Genomic DNA, 19090 nt, shown 5'->3' on the forward strand with positions numbered 1-19090 from the left:
TGAATGTCTCTCTCACATGTACCTATATTTGTGATTATTGATCCAAGATATTTAAAGGATTCACATTTTTTAATTTTTTCTGTTTCAAGTATGAGGTCACCCACATCTTTTCCTAAACACATATATTCTGTTTTCTGTAGATTTATGTTTAGTCCCCATTTTCTATATTCTTCCATTAGTTTATTTACCATATATATCATATCATCTTCATCCCCCGCAAATATCACCTGGTCATCGGCGAATAATAATGAATGTAGTGTTTTATCTTCTATAGGAATACCCATTTCAGAGCATTTCTTGTACCATAGGTTAAGAGCCTGATCTTTATAAATATTAAAAAGAATTGCTGATAAACTGCATCCTTGCTTAAGGCCTTTATTCAATCTGATTTCCTCTGTCAATTTGTTCTGTATTTTTATTTTGGCTTTTGTATTACTATACATTTTCCTAACAATATTAATCCATTTATCATGTATATTCATATTTCTCATTGCCGTCCACAATAATTGTCGAGGGACACTATCATATGCCTTTTCTAAATCAATGAAAGTCATATGTAGTTCTCCATTTTTTAATATGATCTTCTCTTGTAATTGCCTAATACATAAAATATATTCGCAATACATGACCTTCCACATCGAAATCCACTTTGTTTCTCTCTTAATCGGCCTAGTGTCTCTTTGAGTTTAAAATTTATGGGTGCTATTCATAGACATTTCGCAGCACGCGCTACAAGCGTACTAAGCTAGCCCCGGCTATCCACTGATTACTAGTATAGAATTCAAATCATATCCTATCGCTAACACTGGTTTATGAATACGAAAAACGCTGATAATCCACTGAAACCCCGCGCTAAAAATGTCTATGAATACAGCCCATAGATTTTACTAAAAATCCTTGCTGTTGAAGCTAAAACCTCTATAGTTGGAGCACAGTTTTTTATCACCTTTCTTAAAAATAGGGATAATATATGATATATTCCAATCTTCTGGAATATCATCTCCAGTTTCGATTTTTTTTTAAGTTTAGTTTAAAATGTTACCAATATTTCTCCACCATATTTTAAAAGTTCAGTCTGAATATTTCCTGGTCCCGGTGCTCTCCCATTTTTAGCTTATTTCAAAGCTCTTCTTACATCATCTTCTGTTATTTCCGGAGTGTCAATTTTGTCTTCTACATCTACATCTTGTAATTGAAACTCATTTCTATTTTCTTGAAGTAGATCTCTATAGTGTTGTATCCATTCTGCTGGCCTCATTAACTGAATATTTGTTTTCTTTCTTTCTATTTCCTGACATTTTGTAGTACTCTCCAAGCTTCTGTAGTTCTAGCATATCCAATCGAATGGTCCATATTTGAACATATATTATCCCAGTATTTATTTTTTTATTTTCTTACTTCTGCCTTTGTTTTATGTTTTTAGTTAACTTAATCTTCTAATATATCGTTTTAGCAACAAGACATAACACAGTCACTCTATTCACACGTCTCACAAACTGAAATTAACAGGTACAAAGAAGTGTGAACACAGTGAAAGACAAGGAATTTTATCTCATTGTATTCGCGTGCCGTTATTTTCCTTTCAAAAGAACCAAGCCAGGTGGCTATAAAGTGTTTGCAGCTACAAGAGAAATGTTTTGTCAGCGATTCAAGTACCCTCGCAGATAGGCTCTATAGAAATCTTACAAGGGTTCGTCGCCATGGTTACATGTAAACAAATCCGCAAATTGAGAAGCTCTACCTCTGAAAGAGGGATATAAGGTTCATTCCAACAACAGTCAGAAACCGTCCATAATTACCGTGAGCATGCGCAGTACAGAAAAAGCGTTCCAACACAATCCGAACCAGTCCCGAACCGGAAACATGTACTGCAGTCGGGCGTTCCAACAAACTTTTGACACGGGTTCTGAACCGGAACGGTCAGAAGTAGTCAGTGGATTGAGGCATGTACTCGAAAAAATCGAAGGAGAATTGGGAGGAAAATTTAAAAGGTACGCAAAACGCGTCCTTGCAATGGGTTGGGGGCTGTAGAAAACTAAATATGTGAGCTCCAAGCCTGTTGGCCACTAGTCTCATTCCGGGTTACGCTGCTCCCCTGAGGGAGCTCTAGAAAATTTTGAAGGGGAAGCCGAAATTGGACGTAACCTCTTAGGTACCACATACGCGGGGGTGGGACTGACTTTGAGCAATTGATCACGGAACGGGGCGAGGAGGAGTTGGCTGGTTTTTGCCGTTAGAATAGCAAGACGCCGTCATCTGTTATTCGATGACAAAGCACGTGAAGGCCGTCGGAAGAAGCGCCGTGAAATCTAATCTGCAATTTGAGAGTTCCCTGTCCTTTCAATTTGCGACTTATTGAGTGACCTCGTATATTTAATAGACTATTTATATTATCCGAACTAGGGCATACATCGTTTATAATAAGAGTGGAATATATATGGGGAAGGGCATATAGGTCCGTGGCCCATTTCTTATAGGGCTCATCCCGACATTTGTCTTACGCCTGAGGAAAACCACGGAATACCTCAGGCGAGATGAGTTGTCTCATGTATAAGAGACTAGCCAATTTGGCTATTATGTAGGAGGTGATTGCTGTCATGAGCCTTGTTGAATCGTCTCAATTTTGAGACAAGCCATTTGGCTATATGATGGCTCAATTACGAAGAGGGGGAGAGATGTAATTAGTTGATTAATTTAAGTAATTAGGGAGATTAATGGGGATATGAGTGCAGGTCCGTGGCCCATTTCTTTTAGGGCTCATCCCGACATTTGTCTTAGCGCCTTAGGAAAACCACGGAAAAACCTTAGGCAGGATGAGTTGTCTCAATATCAGAGACTAGCCAGTTGGCTCTTAGGTTGAATGACTCTATGAATCGATGGATATATACTAGCCAATTGGCTCTATGATACTTCCATCTATCAACAAAAGTAGATATTGTTAGGGAGGGATTTTGTTTAGCCCAGTTAAGACAAGGTCATTTTAAAGCGGTTGCACTATCCAAGGAGTCTCATGGAGTTGAGTCGTGGCTACCAAAACCTGGGAGTAACGCCAGCCTCCCTGTCCTCCTGTCTCAATAGTATAGCTAATGGACCTGTCTGGTGTCTACGCCGTAACCTAGGATCATATTGGCCGAGGCCAGATATGAGCGGGTTGGGGTTAGCACGAGCTTCCGCATACAGGTTCCTAGCCAGTCGAGCAATGAACTCGTCTATGGTTGGCAACTCTAGTTCATCATGGAACTTTCTTCTCGAGGCGACTCGGGGGAGATGGGTAATGAGTCGAATCACCTGGTTTTGGACAACTTGGAGTTTACGGAGATGGGACACTGCCGCAAACCCCCATGCGGGTGCGGCATAGGTAATGACAGAGCGAATGAGGGCCTTATACATGGTAAGTCCTACCCTCAGGTTGTCAGGAGTTAAGGCCGCCAGAATGGGATAGTGTCTAACTATCAGCCCGTTGGCCTTACGAAGAAGGGATTGGATGTGATCTCGGAAGTTGAGATGAGAGTCCATAATGATCCCTAAATATTTAATTTGGTTCATCCACGGCATTTCTCGTCCGAAAAGTGTGGGTGGTGGTGGTATGTCTTCGAGCCTCGCTCTTAGTGAAAAGAGTATGGCCTGACATTTCTCTACATTGACCTTGATTCTCCAGTCGTGGAACCACGGCTGGAGGTGATCTAAGATCGACTGCAACCTACGGGACGCTAATCTATAGGTTTTGCCCATCGCCAAGAGGGCAGTGTCGTCTGCATAGATATACAGATGACTACTTCTGCCGTGGATATAGCGAAACGGGAGGTCATTAATGAATATATTGAAAAGTATGGGCCCGATAATGGAACCCTGTGGGACTCCTGCGTGAATTTCACGGGGGGTGGAGAAACTAGTGCCTACACGGGTTTTGAATGTACGGCCTCGGAGGTAGTTAGAAATGAGGCGTATCATTCCATCTGGGACTCCCATGCCCAGTAACTTAACGAGGAGTCCCTCATGCCAGACTTTGTCGAATGCTCGCTCGATGTCCAGGTAAGCTGCAGCTACTACACGCTTCGTGCTCATAGCCCAGGTAATGTCCTCCGTCATGCGGAGTGCCTGGAGTGTAGTGGAACGACCAGGGTGGAAACCGAACTGCTCGTTCCTGATTTGGGGCAACACTACTTCAGTGAGGCGTCTATGTATGACCCGCTCCGCCAGTTTGCTGAGACAACTGAGGAGACTAATAGGCCTATAGTTGCTTGGATTCGTCTTATCCTTTCCGGGCTTTGGAAAGAGAACTACGTGAGCCTCTTTCCAGGGAATGGGATAGTGACCGGAAGCCAAGATGTTATTAATTATCTCTGCTATGCGCTTCATAGCTGACTTTGGGAGATGCTGCAATATAATTCCTTGGATACCGTCGGCTCCTGCGGCCTTATGAGGGCCGAGGCGACGAATGAAATGGGCGACCTCGTGGGTGTTCGTAGGTCGTATCCCATTTTCCGGCTCCCTGCTAAGGAGGTCTCGAACCGATTCCTCAACAGCTCTGATATGGGGCAAGTTTAAATTTTGTTCCACGGGTTGAAAAGTGGTCTCTAGCACGTCTGCCAGTGCGGTAGCCTTTTCCTCAGGAGTGAAAGAGTCAAGGCTTCTATACTCTCAATAGGTTATCTCGTTTTTCAATAGCCAATCAAATAGCTAGTTGGCTGATGACGGGTGAAGAGTCCATGCTGATTGGTCCTTTATTTTCAATGATAAGTGTGCATTATAAAAATAATCGCCTCAAATAAAAACATTCCAATGAATATAAACCAAGTGTGTACGTATCATGGAATAAAATAAATACGTTGAAAATGTTTATACCTTGTATATAAAAGCTGTACTTGTCACTGCATTATTTTTCTGTATTTCTTAACAATTCGTCTGCTCCTGAGAGGATAAAAAGAAAGGAGGGAGTACTTCAAGCCAAATATGCTTGAAATCGGTGCGACGGGTATGACGTCAAACTATACCTTTTACGCCCCATAATCCACCGCGAAATACCGCCAATTGCCAAATATTAAATTGATACTATCGGTTTTCGTCATACGTAAACGGATTAGAATGGATCTGGAGGTAATAGGACTACTAGCAGATTATTATATAAATGTATGTTTCACTGTATATTTATTAAAAGTGTTATGGTTGTGACCTGGACTGAACACTTCATTTCCACATTCTTTCTCTTATCAAGAAGGATGTTGGCATTCCTTCATATGTTAAAGGATAGGGGGACATATCAACGGACATATTCTACAGTTGAGTCGAACAGAATATTAGCTTATTTATAAAAAAATAACTCCTGCTGAATTTGACTACACTTTTGAAATATTCACAACAACACGAAACAATCTGTAATCGTAATAATACTTACTTACTTACTTACAAATGGCTTTTAAGGAACCCGAAGGTTCATTGCCGCCCTCACATAAGCCCGCCAGCGGTCCCTATCCTGTGCAAGATTAATCCAGTCTCTATCATCATACCCCACCTCCCTCAAATCCATTTTAATATTATCCTCCCATCTACGTCTCGGCCTCCCTAAAGGTCTTTTTCCCTCCGGTCTCCCAACTAACACTCTATATGCATTTCTGGGTAATCGTAATAATATGAACAAAAACTGATAAACACACTGGAAAAAGAGATGAACTATGGGTAATTTGACGGCCATACTAGTACACCTTTTTGGTTCCACCGTTTCAAGCTTATGGCCCAGGGTTGGTCTGCTCTCAGTGTCTGACGTCCGTTTTCGTCTGCTAGTTTCCAGTCTTGTGTTCACATACCAGAGTCGTATAAAGAACCTAGTTTTGACCGTACAATCAACAATAAAATTTCACGTGGAACGTTATGTACGAACATTGCCACATATTTTTTGGTTCTTTTTATAATATTTCGCCCCTTTTTAATCGTGTTCTTGCCATGAAACTCATTGTAGAATTTTTCAGTATTATTGAAAGTACTTAGCCATGCTGGTGATGGCATGGTTAAACCTTCAAAAGATAGAATAATGTACTAAAATTTAAAGAGGGCCAAGATGGTGGTGTTTTTGTTTTAAATGGATGTTTATAGAAAATCTAACATTGATTGATTTTAATATCTCATTCTAAAGTTTGGACAAAGGGACATGTACCGGTAATGAAAGGTCAACAACAAGTTCATTTACAATAATCATTATAACTCAACAACGAATTGTCACTGGAGGCTATTATGATTAACCCACTGATTATGCCATAATGACAAAATGTCATAAATCGTTAATATAAAATCAATATAATGAGAATTATAGTGAAAAAACATCACTGGCATCAGTCGTTAACCCTCCACCCCTTTGGTATGCAACTGTTAGCATTAGTTAGTATTTTTTATATAAGTAGCGTGATTACAAAAGAAAGAAAATAATTTGTACGTTAACATAGATGAACCTAATCTAATTATATAAAGCTGGTATTAACATAGGCTACTTATATAGACCTACGTGATTTATTTAAACTTACCTATAGGCTTTAACATTGTCGGTCGTTTCGGCTTTATTTTCATTAAAGCTGCTTGAAAATCAGGAACAAAATCGTCGTCATCTTTCAAATGATCAGAGCATAATCTGGTTGCAACAGGATTGAATTTATCCTGTCTTTTGCACGCAATTACCCACTTTTTTTCTAATTTCTAAATCTTTAGGAATGGTAAAGAGAGACAACTCTTTATTTTTATCGTTAGAATTGTTGCATACCGCAACAGCACATCTTTGACCTGGCATAATGCATTCAAAACAACATAAATAAGAAAAAACACGAGATACTGCTTTGAAGCATTTGAGCTTTGGCGCGCTCAGCTATCTTGTGACGTCAGAATCGCTCTCCTTTCCCGTCAATCCCTCGCCAACAAACTCGATAATGCAACCTATGAGGAGTTTAGAAGCCTTGTGAAATGAAGGTATTCGTGGAACATGTTGGTCACTCTGTTTGTTGGCATTTCATTGGCAAATCGTTGTTGTTCAAATTTATTCAAATATACCGAAACCAATGTTTTGCTTAATCTGCGTTTTATGTATTTGCGTTTAGTATTAACTACTAGTAATACCATATAAATAAGTTTTAACACGTTTTGACAAGTTACAAATGGAGTATATTAGAATGATCGATGTTAATTTCGGTTGAAAAGTATATCGCTGTATAATCTGAAAAACACGGTGGCGCGGTACGGTATTATAGTGGAAAGAGAATAGTGTTTATTAAATGTGAAATAAATATTACACCGGTAAATATATACAGTAGTATTAGCAATGATGAATTACACATTGGAACCTGTTGTGGTAGCTGTGAGAATACGACCATTAGCTGCAAAAGAATATAAAGAAAATACTTTTAGCGTAGTTCAACAGTTATCACATGAACCAAAGGTAGGCCTAATTAATTAATTTATTGCACTTTGAAGAGGAAAAATTATATTCACAATGTATTTAAACGTCAGGAAAGTGTCTTGGCATGAAGGACAAGGGAACAAAGGTCTGACTTCACTTGTGTCATTTTTGCGCGAAGCACTTGACAAATATCACTGAATGAAGTATTGTATTATTAAAATGTGAAAAGTGTTTTGTCCTTTCACACAACTTTTTATTTGAATCTTTTACCTCAGATAAAGAATCAAATCCCACCTAACCTTGTCATTGACAATAGGACTGCTCACCAAACCAGGGTTACCATAAACTTTGAAACTAAAACCGGAACATACAATTAAAACACCCGCTCATTGTGCAGTAAATTGATTTTTAGCAGCCATCAGAGAAAATTTGCATTCAAGATTTGCATTGTGATTGGGCACAGCGAAAAAATACTGACAGATTTCCAATAATTGTGAAAAAATTTAAGCCACTTGTTTTGAACTATAGATTCTGAAAGTTACATATATATATATATATATATATATATATATATATATATATATATATATATATATATATATATTTTAGGTAAGCCAGTGTCTCTTCTGTATCATTATAGCCTATCACTTCTATATCGCTATTTAAAGTTTTCAACAAGTTCGGCAAAATTACACAATAGATACAATATAGGCTATTGTAGTAACCTTAAAATACAAAGAAGCTGTAAACCAACTCAAAATCGAGACATCTGACCATCCCGAACAAATTTGTTGGGACAGTGGACACAAAAGCGGCGACAATCCCAGAAAACCGGGATGTATGGCATCCCTGCATCAAACCATAGACTACCTAATCCATCTGCTTATCAAACCTCATCTAACCTTATTACTGATGATAATGGAACTATTTGTCGCTCAGTGACAGATAAAACTCCAAAATGTTCAGATACCAGCCCCTTTCTCTCAGGAGTCACTCATTTTATGCAATCAGAAAGCCATTGGAGTTAAAATAAAGATACATTTAGGCCTACTAAACAACATAATTGATTAATAAAACAGATTACACATTCGAACTGCTTACTAGGACTGCTTTTGTTAACATTAGGGCCTATATATTAGACGTAGTGACCTAAAAGAAATCTTACTTACTTACAAAATGGCTTTTAAGGAACCCACAGGTTCATTGTCGCCCTCACATAAGCCCGCCATCGGTCCTTATTCTGTGCAGATAAATTCAAAATCTTAGTCTTAAAAAATATGTTTTCTTTTTTTAACTGGATAAAAAAACTTAAGGTAGGCCTAGCCTATCACATAAAAATTTTAGGCGAACTAGCTTCTGGAATTTGTCTATCCCTGTTGTGAAGTACCCTGCCTATACTGGAAAATAATATAAGGTTGTGATTGACACTGCGTGGGCGAACTCATGTATGGAGGCTGAGCGTTATCTGCCCACTAACATTTATTTTCATGACACTCTTACCTCATCATGGGTCATGAATAAATTGTTATTGGGCAAGATAACGCCGAGCCTCCACACATGTGAGTTCACCCACGCAAGGTCAATCACAACCTTATATTTCCCAGTATACAGTAATCTTACCCATAGTGGGACTACTTGTTACTAGAATCTCTCTTTTCATCAAAACTTGCCCAACCTGTCATTAGGGGTGAGGAGAAGGGAGGGAGAGATAAAGAAGAAAATTTTCCCTGTAAGAACAGCACAAGTGAACTGGTTAGGCCTTTTATCTTTCTATTCGACATAAATTAGTGACAAGTAATATCACTGTCATTTGTAAGGTTTGGTAGGGAGACATTACGGTACAGAACTTTATTTTGAGCAAAACTTAATCTAATAAATTATATTATTCCTTATTCTGTCTTTATTATTATTATTATTATTATTATTATTATTATTATTATTATTAGGTCTATTATTTATACCCTTAATATACTGTAATTAATAATAATTAAGTTAGTAGGTACTTAATAATAATAATAATTTAATACTATTGAAACAAACTTCATATTATAAATAGGAGTGAGTCTGATAACTCTGAAATAAAATGTTCCAATTATTTTATGAGAATATAAACAATTCCACTAGGTATTAAGGCGAAATAAATCAAGTTTTCAATCTTTGCACTGAAATAGTTAGTCTCCTTGTCCTTTGATTACTGGTAATAAATAAATAAAAAACATACCAGTATAGGCCTACCGATAAGTTTGTATTCAATCACACGCACATAGGTTTGGGTTGAGAATGATAGGCCTAGAGGTTTGCAATATTATTGAATGGAAATGTAGAAGAAATTTGGAAAGGCGATTGTCATCATCTTGACAATGACATTTTTTGGTAGTTCCATTACTAGAAAGCAAATAGCCTACACATGCAAGAGCCCATCATTGAACACGTCTTGAATAACTGGATTAGAATTATCTTTAAAAATTTTACCACTGATAAATTTTGGCATTTGCCAGGGCACATAAATGCGATTTTATCAGGTAGGTAAGTTAATTGAGATGTTAAAACAAAATAAAAAACATTGTGCTCAGATTTTAAGAGGCTTTAATTTGGTATGAAAGCTCTCTAGATTTGAAGAAATTTAGGACTTAAGGTCCAAAAACTAAAATTCCTGTCTCAAAAAAAGAAACTAACTTAAAAATTTAAAAAAGACATTGTTCCTTGTTTGATGTTTTAAGATTAACTTATTCTTTTACAAATTTTGAAGTTGATGTCTCAATTGGATCTTATGTTTTTAATATTTTTTATTAGTTAGTAACATACAGTTACTTACCTATAAAGATTGTTGATTTTTCATATAGGCCTATTGCAGTTAAATATAAAAACAATTATTTCAGAACTACTTCTGTTTTGATACATATTTAATATTGCAGTTGATTTTGCTTGCATGTCATAGTTTTGGTATTGATTTACTAGGTCCTGCATTGTCTTGCATGAGTTTGGGCATGTCTGAGCATGTTCGTACCTGCAATAAGAGGTCACTTGTGCTGAACCAGTGTGCCTTCAATTCTTGTTAGAGTTTGTGAGAATTTCAACTAGGTCTAGTCTACACCTTTTCCAGTTGATATTTCAGAAAATATCAATTGTATTTCAGAAATTATCAAATGCATTTCAGATTAGTCAATTTAATTTCAGAAATAATTGTAGCCTATTTCAGATTTGTCAATTCAATTTCAGATAGTGTCAATTATATTTCAGATTTGTCAATTGTATTTCAGATGGTATCAAATCTGTTCAGATTAGTCAATTGTATTTCAGATGGTATCAAATGTATTTCAGAAAATAAGCAATGCATTTAAAATTACATAGTCATTTTTATTTCACAAAATAACAAATGTAGGTCTATGTACATACTTGAGATTTTAACGTATATTAAAAAAAATGGAAAATGGATTTCAAAAATCAACTTTATTGCATTTAGCGTGCGATAGGCATATTCACCATAGCTAAAGCTGCAGCTTGATGAATTGTACTGTGTTGTAATGCACGAGCACAATCACCACCAATAATATTATATGTGTTGCTTCATCAATTTTACTCTCTACAGTAGGTAAATTAGCCTACAACACCAGGAGCCATGACATCAGGAATTCCAAGATGGTTTTTTACGTATGTCTTCACTTTTTACACCAAATGATCTCGATTGGATTTAACATTGGAGAATAAGGTGCCAACCGTAACTTCTGAAATACAAATGATAGTTTCTGAAATACAATTGACAAATCTGAAATACAATTGACTTTTTCTGAAATACAATTGATACTATCTGAAATTGAATTGACTAATCTGAAATACAAATGATACTATCTGAAATGAAATTGACAAATCTGAAATACAATTGATATTTTCTGAAATACAATTGGTACTATCTGAAATTGAATTGACTAATCTGAAATACAAATGACAAATCTGAAATACAACTGGAAAAGGTGTAGTGTCAAGAAGATTTAAATATTAAGTAGAGACTTATATGTTTTTGTTTATTTTTTTGTACATGTTATGATGTATGAAGACTGTATGAACTGTAATTACTAAGTTCTACCATAAGTCACGGCTGGGATAAAACAAGGGAGTATAATGTCCTTCAATATATTGTTATAATCCCTTTGAGAAAGATGGTCATAAAACTAGCTTATAAAAATTTAAGGCCAACGCAAAATTAGATGCTTGAAGTATTAAATCTGACATGAACATCTGTGACAGTTGTGGAAAACAGAGGTGAAGAGTGGAAATCTGCTCTCTTAAAAATTAGTTAGACTGCAGTTCAAATTTCTTTCTATAAGCTTAGTTGTAGGGTCCATCTCTCCTGGAGTAACTTTGGTAGTGCTTTATGCTGGTGTAAGGACACTATTCTGCAAGTTGGAAATCCCTTGATGAGATTTCTTCTCACAGCACTCTTGTTCCCATTAAGTACGGTAATTTGGGTGGAACATTGTCCATTTTTCAGTAAATGAAATTACTTTTTGCTTTAGTGTCCCCTGTGGTTTGAAGATATTCTTGCATTAAATCATCATCAAAGTTGATAGCCTAGATCTAACTCAAATAAAATAATGATTAATTACATCTTTATGAGTTTTTATTACTATTTAGTGAAACTTCTTACGATTTAGGCCTATCATTATCAGTATAAAACGCAAGAAACAATGTTAAACAATTTTAACTGAGCACTTGAAAGTGTTTTTCACTTGTATAAAAAAGGTGTCCCCATACAGGCCATGAAGGTGCATGAGGGCATAGAGATAAGTTCCATGCTTTCATGACCCCAGCATTTGAATGCAGTGGTGTGGTGAGCACCAAGCTTCAGCTGCCTTTTTACCCTCTGGAAAAGACTTTGTACTCAATTTGACAAGAGGTTGACTGGACCCGGAGGCCATTTTGGAAGTTTAGCAAGGAGAAAAAACTTGCCGACACACAGGATTGAACCTGGGATCTTCCAATCCGTTTCCTGTTGATCTATTGAGCTACCTGCCCGTCCTCACTTGTACAATATCTTCTAAGTAATAATAAGCTTATTTTCTAAAACCTCAAAGAAACATAACAGGAAGTAAGCAACAATTAACAAAATAATGATCACCTCACAGTGATCTGCTTCACCCAGACGCCGTTTCACAGGACAGTGCATATTAATATAGGGTGATTAATTTGATACTTATTTTCACAGGTTTTATGTGCTGCAGGCAAAGGATATGCTTTTGATCATATATTTACTGAAGATGATGATCAAAAAACCGTTTATACAGAGAGTGTAAGACCAGCAGTGAAGAAACTCTGTGCTGGGTTTAATTGTGCAGTTATTGCATATGGGCAAACCGGCACAGGGAAAACGTACACAATGGGGACAGATCCCAAGGTAAGTACATCACACTGAGAATGCTTAATTTCTGATTTCCAATCCATGATGCCTGTGTTTATTATTATTATTATTATTATTATTATTATTATTATTATTATTATTATTATTATTATTGGTGGCAGTGGTGGCAATAGATTATTATAACATTATTATTTTCATTTAGAATTTACTTGCTTATCTTTTTAACTTACTTTTCACTTTTCATGTACATTTTATAACTGCGTCAATGCTGCAGAGCTTCGAAATGTAGGTAACTTATTTTCTAATTTAAGGCAAATGGCATTGCATCAAATGTCTCGACATTAAATAAATAAATGATATTTTCTAATTAAGAAGTGTTGTATATTTTCAAATTTCTGTGTTGACTGTTTACTCAAAACATTTGTTAATTGCTTAACTTTGTTTGCAGTCATGTGAAAAGAAATCAGCAGGAATTATAAGTCGAGCTATTGAAGATATTCTTTCCGAAGCTAATGGTAAAGATTCTGATGTTTCAGTTGAAATATCCTTCATGGAGATATACAATGAAGAGGTATATGATTTGCTCACACATCAACAAACTAAATTGGTCGTTCAAGGTAAGTTGAAGTCTGAACAGCAAATGCGCTAAATGAAACACAGCATCAGATCAAGATATCAAAAGTTGCAAAGAGCAGATGGTGAGAAATAAAACTGTAAAAAAAGTCTCATGAGAGGTCTTTGGACTGATGGAATAGCTAAGTCAACTTGAAATCTGTTGACCATTTTGAACACTTTTCTGATTACAGAGTACACCATTCCAAAGAATGTACATAGCTAGTATAGAAGGTGAGAAGTCAAAAATATTAAAATATATGCTAATAACTAAATTCACAAATTACAGAGTTGAACTGCTCTTTAGTAATCTGTGAGCAGTGTTATCATTAAATAAAATCACTACTCACATTTCAGAGTCATTCCATCTTTTTATATATATATATATATAAGTAGAGATTGAAATCGTATCTTGCAAACTCTTAGTTTCTGCTTCAAGACCAAGGCACTGTAGTCAGAAGAAATAAGCACTTCTGTGAACTATGACTTTGGAGAAGTCACATTTTTGTGTGAACGATAAATAGCATTCCTGTTGCGAACCTGAAGTCTTATTTTATTCTGGCTTGGTCCAGTCTATCACACTGTAAGTGGTTGGATGTTGCCACTTTTTCTGAATCTTGCTGATTAGCAAATTCACTGTAGAAAATAGTCATTACCAGTATATGTTGTTATAATAGCATATGATGTAGTACTGGGTTTTAATGAGTGAAATGTGACAAGATTCAAAAGCTATTAGTTCACAAGAAAGAGAATATATAAGTAATATCATAGAACATTTAAAAAAAGGAAGGAAAATAAAGTTGCAAAGAGCAGATGATGAGAAACTCATGAATAAGTACTCACCGTGTATTTGAGGATCTACTTTTAGCCATGCCATTTAAAACGTAATAAATTATAATAAAAAAACCAAAAGTTCTTTATCTTCTTACTTGACAACCATCTTTAGTCTCTGTAAGAACTTATCTCTTTCAGCTTTCAATGTTCAGAATTTAACACATGTCAGCATCACCTCGTGTGAACAAGCCCTTCATCAATTGGAGTTTGGAAGTTCAAACAGACATACTAGAGCTACAAAAGTGAATGTTCACAGTTCCAGATCACATGCAATTTTCACAGTTCACTATAAACAAAAAATGGGGTAAGTTTAAAGATCCAGTAACAAAAATGTACAGTGCGCACCCATTTCGATTGTTTCATGAGTGTAGGGGAAAGTGTATCATAGTGAAGACTTGGAAACATTGAAGGATTCAAGAGGAGTATCTGCTCTTTATCAACTTGACATTTATAATAGTTCATTAAATCAAATGTTGTTTTGGCCTATTATAGTTCTAAGAAACATAAATCACTTGGATTGGTACAGGGCAAGTCAAACCTAAAGGACCTGCTCTCTCTCTCTCTCTCGGTACTACATTCTGGCAAGCAGATTGCCAGCTCTTGCGGATAATGTTCTTGCTGTCTCATGACACTACAGTATAGCAAGTGATCTTTCTCGTGACTAGTGAATTATTTATTTAAAGAAATGGAGAGAATCTTACCTAGGAATTTCAGAGGACTTTCTCAAAATGTCTTCCAATGCATTCTATACATATGTTACAGTGTGATGTATGAAGTTTTTGGATACTTGCTAAAACTCATTCTCACTAATATTACGTATTAGCCATGTACAAAGTTTTATCTTGCCGAGAATGGAACCTGTTTCTCGCCACTTATTACATAGTTTAACAATACAGTGTTTTGATGGTTCTGTAATCTCTGGAAAGTACCGCTGAAACTTGTGCAAACACAACCTGTAAGACTTCTTCTTCAGTAGATATATTTCAATGAGGAAAATGCGTTGGTGTACTGTATATATAACAGTATTTAAAAATAGGCCTACATATATGTCTGAGTAGAGTTCAGACAGCTGACTAAGTGAGAGTGATAAGGAAAACACACACATTGTGTCTTGGGCTCATTTCTAAAGTAAACTGCCATTATTTGTATTGGGCTCGAGATTGCTGTATCAGTATGGCATTCGGTGGATTGAATTTTCCCGACCTCATGTATAGAATGTCCCCAGAACTTTATTCATCACTGCAACATGTGTATAGAACATAATGGAGGACATTTTGAGCAACTGCTCCGAATTCGGTAAGATTCTCTTCATTTCCATAAATAAATAATTCACTAGTTATGCGAAGGATCACTTGATATATTACAGTGCCATGAGAAGGCAAGAATGTTATCCACGAGAGCTGATGATTCAGTCACAGTAAATAATATTCTAAACACACTGTCGAATAAACAAGATATTCAGTAACAGTAACAAATTGAACATTGATGGTGGTGGAAATGATGGGAACTCATGTATGTATGTATGTATGTATGTATGTATGTATTCACACTGCAAATGGGTAAACACTCTGTGGCAGTGGTAACTAATTACACTCAATAATGGCAATTAATAATAATAATACTACTACTAATAATAATAACAACAAGGAGCATCCTAAATTAAATGAAGCATGATCACTTAAAATAACATTTAAAGTAAATCTAATCTGTATCTTAATCCTAAGTTCGAACTAAAACCCACGAGTATGATATGTTCATACATGCACAAGTACCTTTCAGCACTACACTCATTTCGCTGTCAACACACTCCCTGCTCTTGAACTAAGACACATTTCACTGTTCAAATACTTTGCACTGCACTTCACTGACACAAACACACTTCACTTACATAACACACTTCACTGATACAACACTTCAAATAACAAAACATCAATTACATCCTTTAAATAGTGTGTATAATATACTACCGTCTATTAGAATAGCCCTTAAGCCTATTTTTAAATACATTTTTGGTTATTGGTAAAGCCTATCCATTTTACTGAAATACATGTAGTTATATCATCATTATCATCACATTGATCATACAGTATTTGTAGTTCTTGCTCCCATAAAGTTAAAGTAGTCATTGAATTCAAGAAATTGATTTACGTACCAAACTCACGGCAAGCCTGTATGCATAATATACCCAACCCACATAAAAAAAAAATACTGTAAACTTATATTATACTACTTTTGAAATTGAGTTGAATGTAAATTTCTAATGAAAGTTAATGCTTTGTAAATATTGTTATTCTCTGCAGTAAAAAAGTCTAAATTGTACAATAATCAATATATTACCATTTTTATTTCAGAAATCAAACAATACTATCCCGGTTTGATCTGGTTGATCTAGCAGGATTAGAGGGTGTTCGCCACACTGGTAATCAGGGTGTGGCTCTACATGAAGCAAATAACATTAACCGAGGCCTGTTAAATCTTCGCAATGTCATATCAATACTTTCTAATAATTCAAAAGATTATATTTCTTACAGAACTACTACACTAACGACAGTATTGAAAGGCAAGTATAACAGTCAATAACTATGATTAGCAGATGAAATGATAATATGTGCTAATGTAGTTCGTAGTCTCTCTCCCTTTTAAAGGACATGGTCATGCCAGTCATAAGCATGATATCTCATTCTTGGGCGTAGGTTCTAATCCCTCTCAGGTTGATTACCTGATTGGGTTCTTTCCCCCTCCTATCTGAGTTTTCCCCAACTGCTAGACAAATGTTGGGTAATTCATGACGAATCCTTGTTTCACCAGAATACCATTTTTCTACCAGTATCGACAATTCATTGATGCTAGATAACTGCACAGTTGGTACAGCATTATTCATTATTAAATAATATACATAAGAAAATACATGGAATATAATTTTGCAATAGATTTAAAACCATACCTCAAAATAAGCAAGACAATTGGTATAGTTTTTATAAGTTGATCTAAAATGAAATCATTCCTCAGCAAGGACAATATTTTGCCTACTTTCTAAACCGTGCTTACAAATTATTGGACGATTTCAAAAGTTTATATTTTCACCAATATTGAACATAAATAGTACATGATCTTATAACCACTTGAAATATGGAAGTTTGAAGTTTTATACTGACCTTAGATGCCCTCGTTGTGAACCCCACGTGTAATGTGGCACTGTCCAGGTGGTGATCCCATTCTTGCCAAATTCTCTTAAGCATGTCTTCTGTGACGTTCCTAATTGCTGTGTTAATGTGCCTTCTCAATTTGCCCAATGTCGCTGGAAGTGGAGGTATGTAAACTTTGTCCTTGACGAAATCCCACAGAAAGAAATCACACACTGAAATCCGGTGAACAGAGTGACCATGTGCAGAAGGTGGTGTCTGCGTCAGTTGCATGACCAAGCCACCAACCTGGTAGCTGTTGATTTAGGTACCTCCAGACCTCTGTATGCTAATGTGGAGGGGCTTGGTCTCATTGGAAAATGAACCCCTGTTCCTTCTCGTCCGTGAGTTGTGGAATTAGCAAATTTTTCTAAATCAACACAAATTTGTGTATGTTCTCTCTGTGCCATCAGCAGATATAGCCCATTAATTTTGGTGCTGGCTTGAGTTTATTTTGTATATACTTCAAATAATTACTCTCAGTCTCTCTCTCTCTATATATAGAATCACACAAGTCCATTTCAAACTGATCTTGAGTATCATTATTGGATATTGCTTCTTTTGAAGTAGGGTGCCTAGTATTAAAGGGGCCAGAGAAAGAATTCAGTTCACCTGCAGAGATGGAACAAGTTCCTGGCTTACTGTTACTTATAGTTAAATAATTGGACGGAGTTACACAATAATAAACCAACTGACAATTTGAAAAAATGTGATATTTGCACAAATATATTGATGGCAGGCTAATTTAACTCTGTAAAATTCAAGAATGCGATACCTGAATATTGCTGCTATTTATAACTAAAAATTCGTTTATTGCATAAAATTCATTCATTTATTTTGCTTTGAAATATTAATTCAACTGCTGGTCTCTTATTAAAAATCGGTTAGCCCATTTAGATATTATTTGTGCTATTTTTTGTAATAGTATGAATGTATGAATAGTATGAATACTTGTTGCATAAAATATTTTATAAAAAACAGATTTATTTCAATGACCAATATCTCGAAACAGGTTTTTGGCGCTTGGTCTCTTATTGCGTAACTCTGTCCAATTGTAGCAGTAACAATTGTAGCAAAAGTAGTGTAACTTTTTTTTATGTTCAGATTGTGGTTTCGAAATCTCTTGAAAAAGTTTGTGGTACATTTTATCTTATAAAAATGGTTGTGAAATTGAAAAGTCTGATTTTTTACGTAAATTTTTTAAATAGGCTGACTGAAAATACGTCATTTATAAAATAATCAAGCTTTGCATAGTATTCATTCGCCACATAGTACTAACAGTTTATTACATTCATATTTTAATACTCACAGCGATCAAAAGGATATAAGTGGATTAATTTCCTTACCATAACTCAAATAACATTGATAATATCACAGTAAATCAAACACAGCATTCATTGACACAGGCTCACTGAATAACTGGCCAAACTCAATTGTTCTAATATTTGAAAAACTGAAGAAATATAAAATATGCTTGATTGTTTGTTGAGTTGGAAAATAAATGTAAGAATATAATAGTGATAGTGGTTGGTACAATATATGAATTAAATCTGTCTTACATTAGTAATGGAAAAGTAGTCTTATGCTGGATGTAAGAAAGTTATATACAGGGTGAAAAGTAATTAAACCAACAAACTCCAGGAGGTTGTATGGGACGCCAAAACAAACACTTTTATCTAATGTCATATTGTGCTGCAAGCCATTATTTCGCGAGGAGACCAGATCTTA

General features: G+C 35.7%; 1 protein-coding gene across 5 annotated transcripts in view; it reads left to right on the forward strand.

The window, feature by feature from the left end:
• The first annotated feature begins 6947 nt into the window (after nt 1-6947).
• LOC138704860 (kinesin-like protein KIF11-B) overlaps nt 6948-19090 on the forward strand; it is a 96434-nt gene continuing 84291 nt past the window's right edge. For 2 of the 5 annotated variants that reach the window (XR_011333451.1, XM_069833194.1), the window contains exons 1-5: nt 6952-7417; nt 12582-12770; nt 13183-13351; nt 14319-14484; nt 16532-16740. Coding sequence is in view for 4 of the 5 variants with exons in the window: in XM_069833194.1 (XP_069689295.1) it covers nt 7301-7417; nt 12582-12770; nt 13183-13351; nt 14319-14484; nt 16532-16740 (850 nt within the window). In the remaining variant the exon portion in view is untranslated. Of the gene's footprint in view, nt 7418-12581; nt 12771-13182; nt 13352-13416; nt 13581-14318; nt 14485-16531; nt 16741-19090 lie in introns of those variants that run through there. The other 3 variants (XM_069833195.1, XM_069833193.1, XM_069833196.1) reach the window with 3 other exon arrangements.

This window comes from Periplaneta americana, chromosome 8 (assembly GCF_040183065.1).
Source record: "Periplaneta americana isolate PAMFEO1 chromosome 8, P.americana_PAMFEO1_priV1, whole genome shotgun sequence".
Lineage (NCBI taxonomy): Eukaryota > Metazoa > Arthropoda > Insecta > Blattodea > Blattidae > Periplaneta > Periplaneta americana.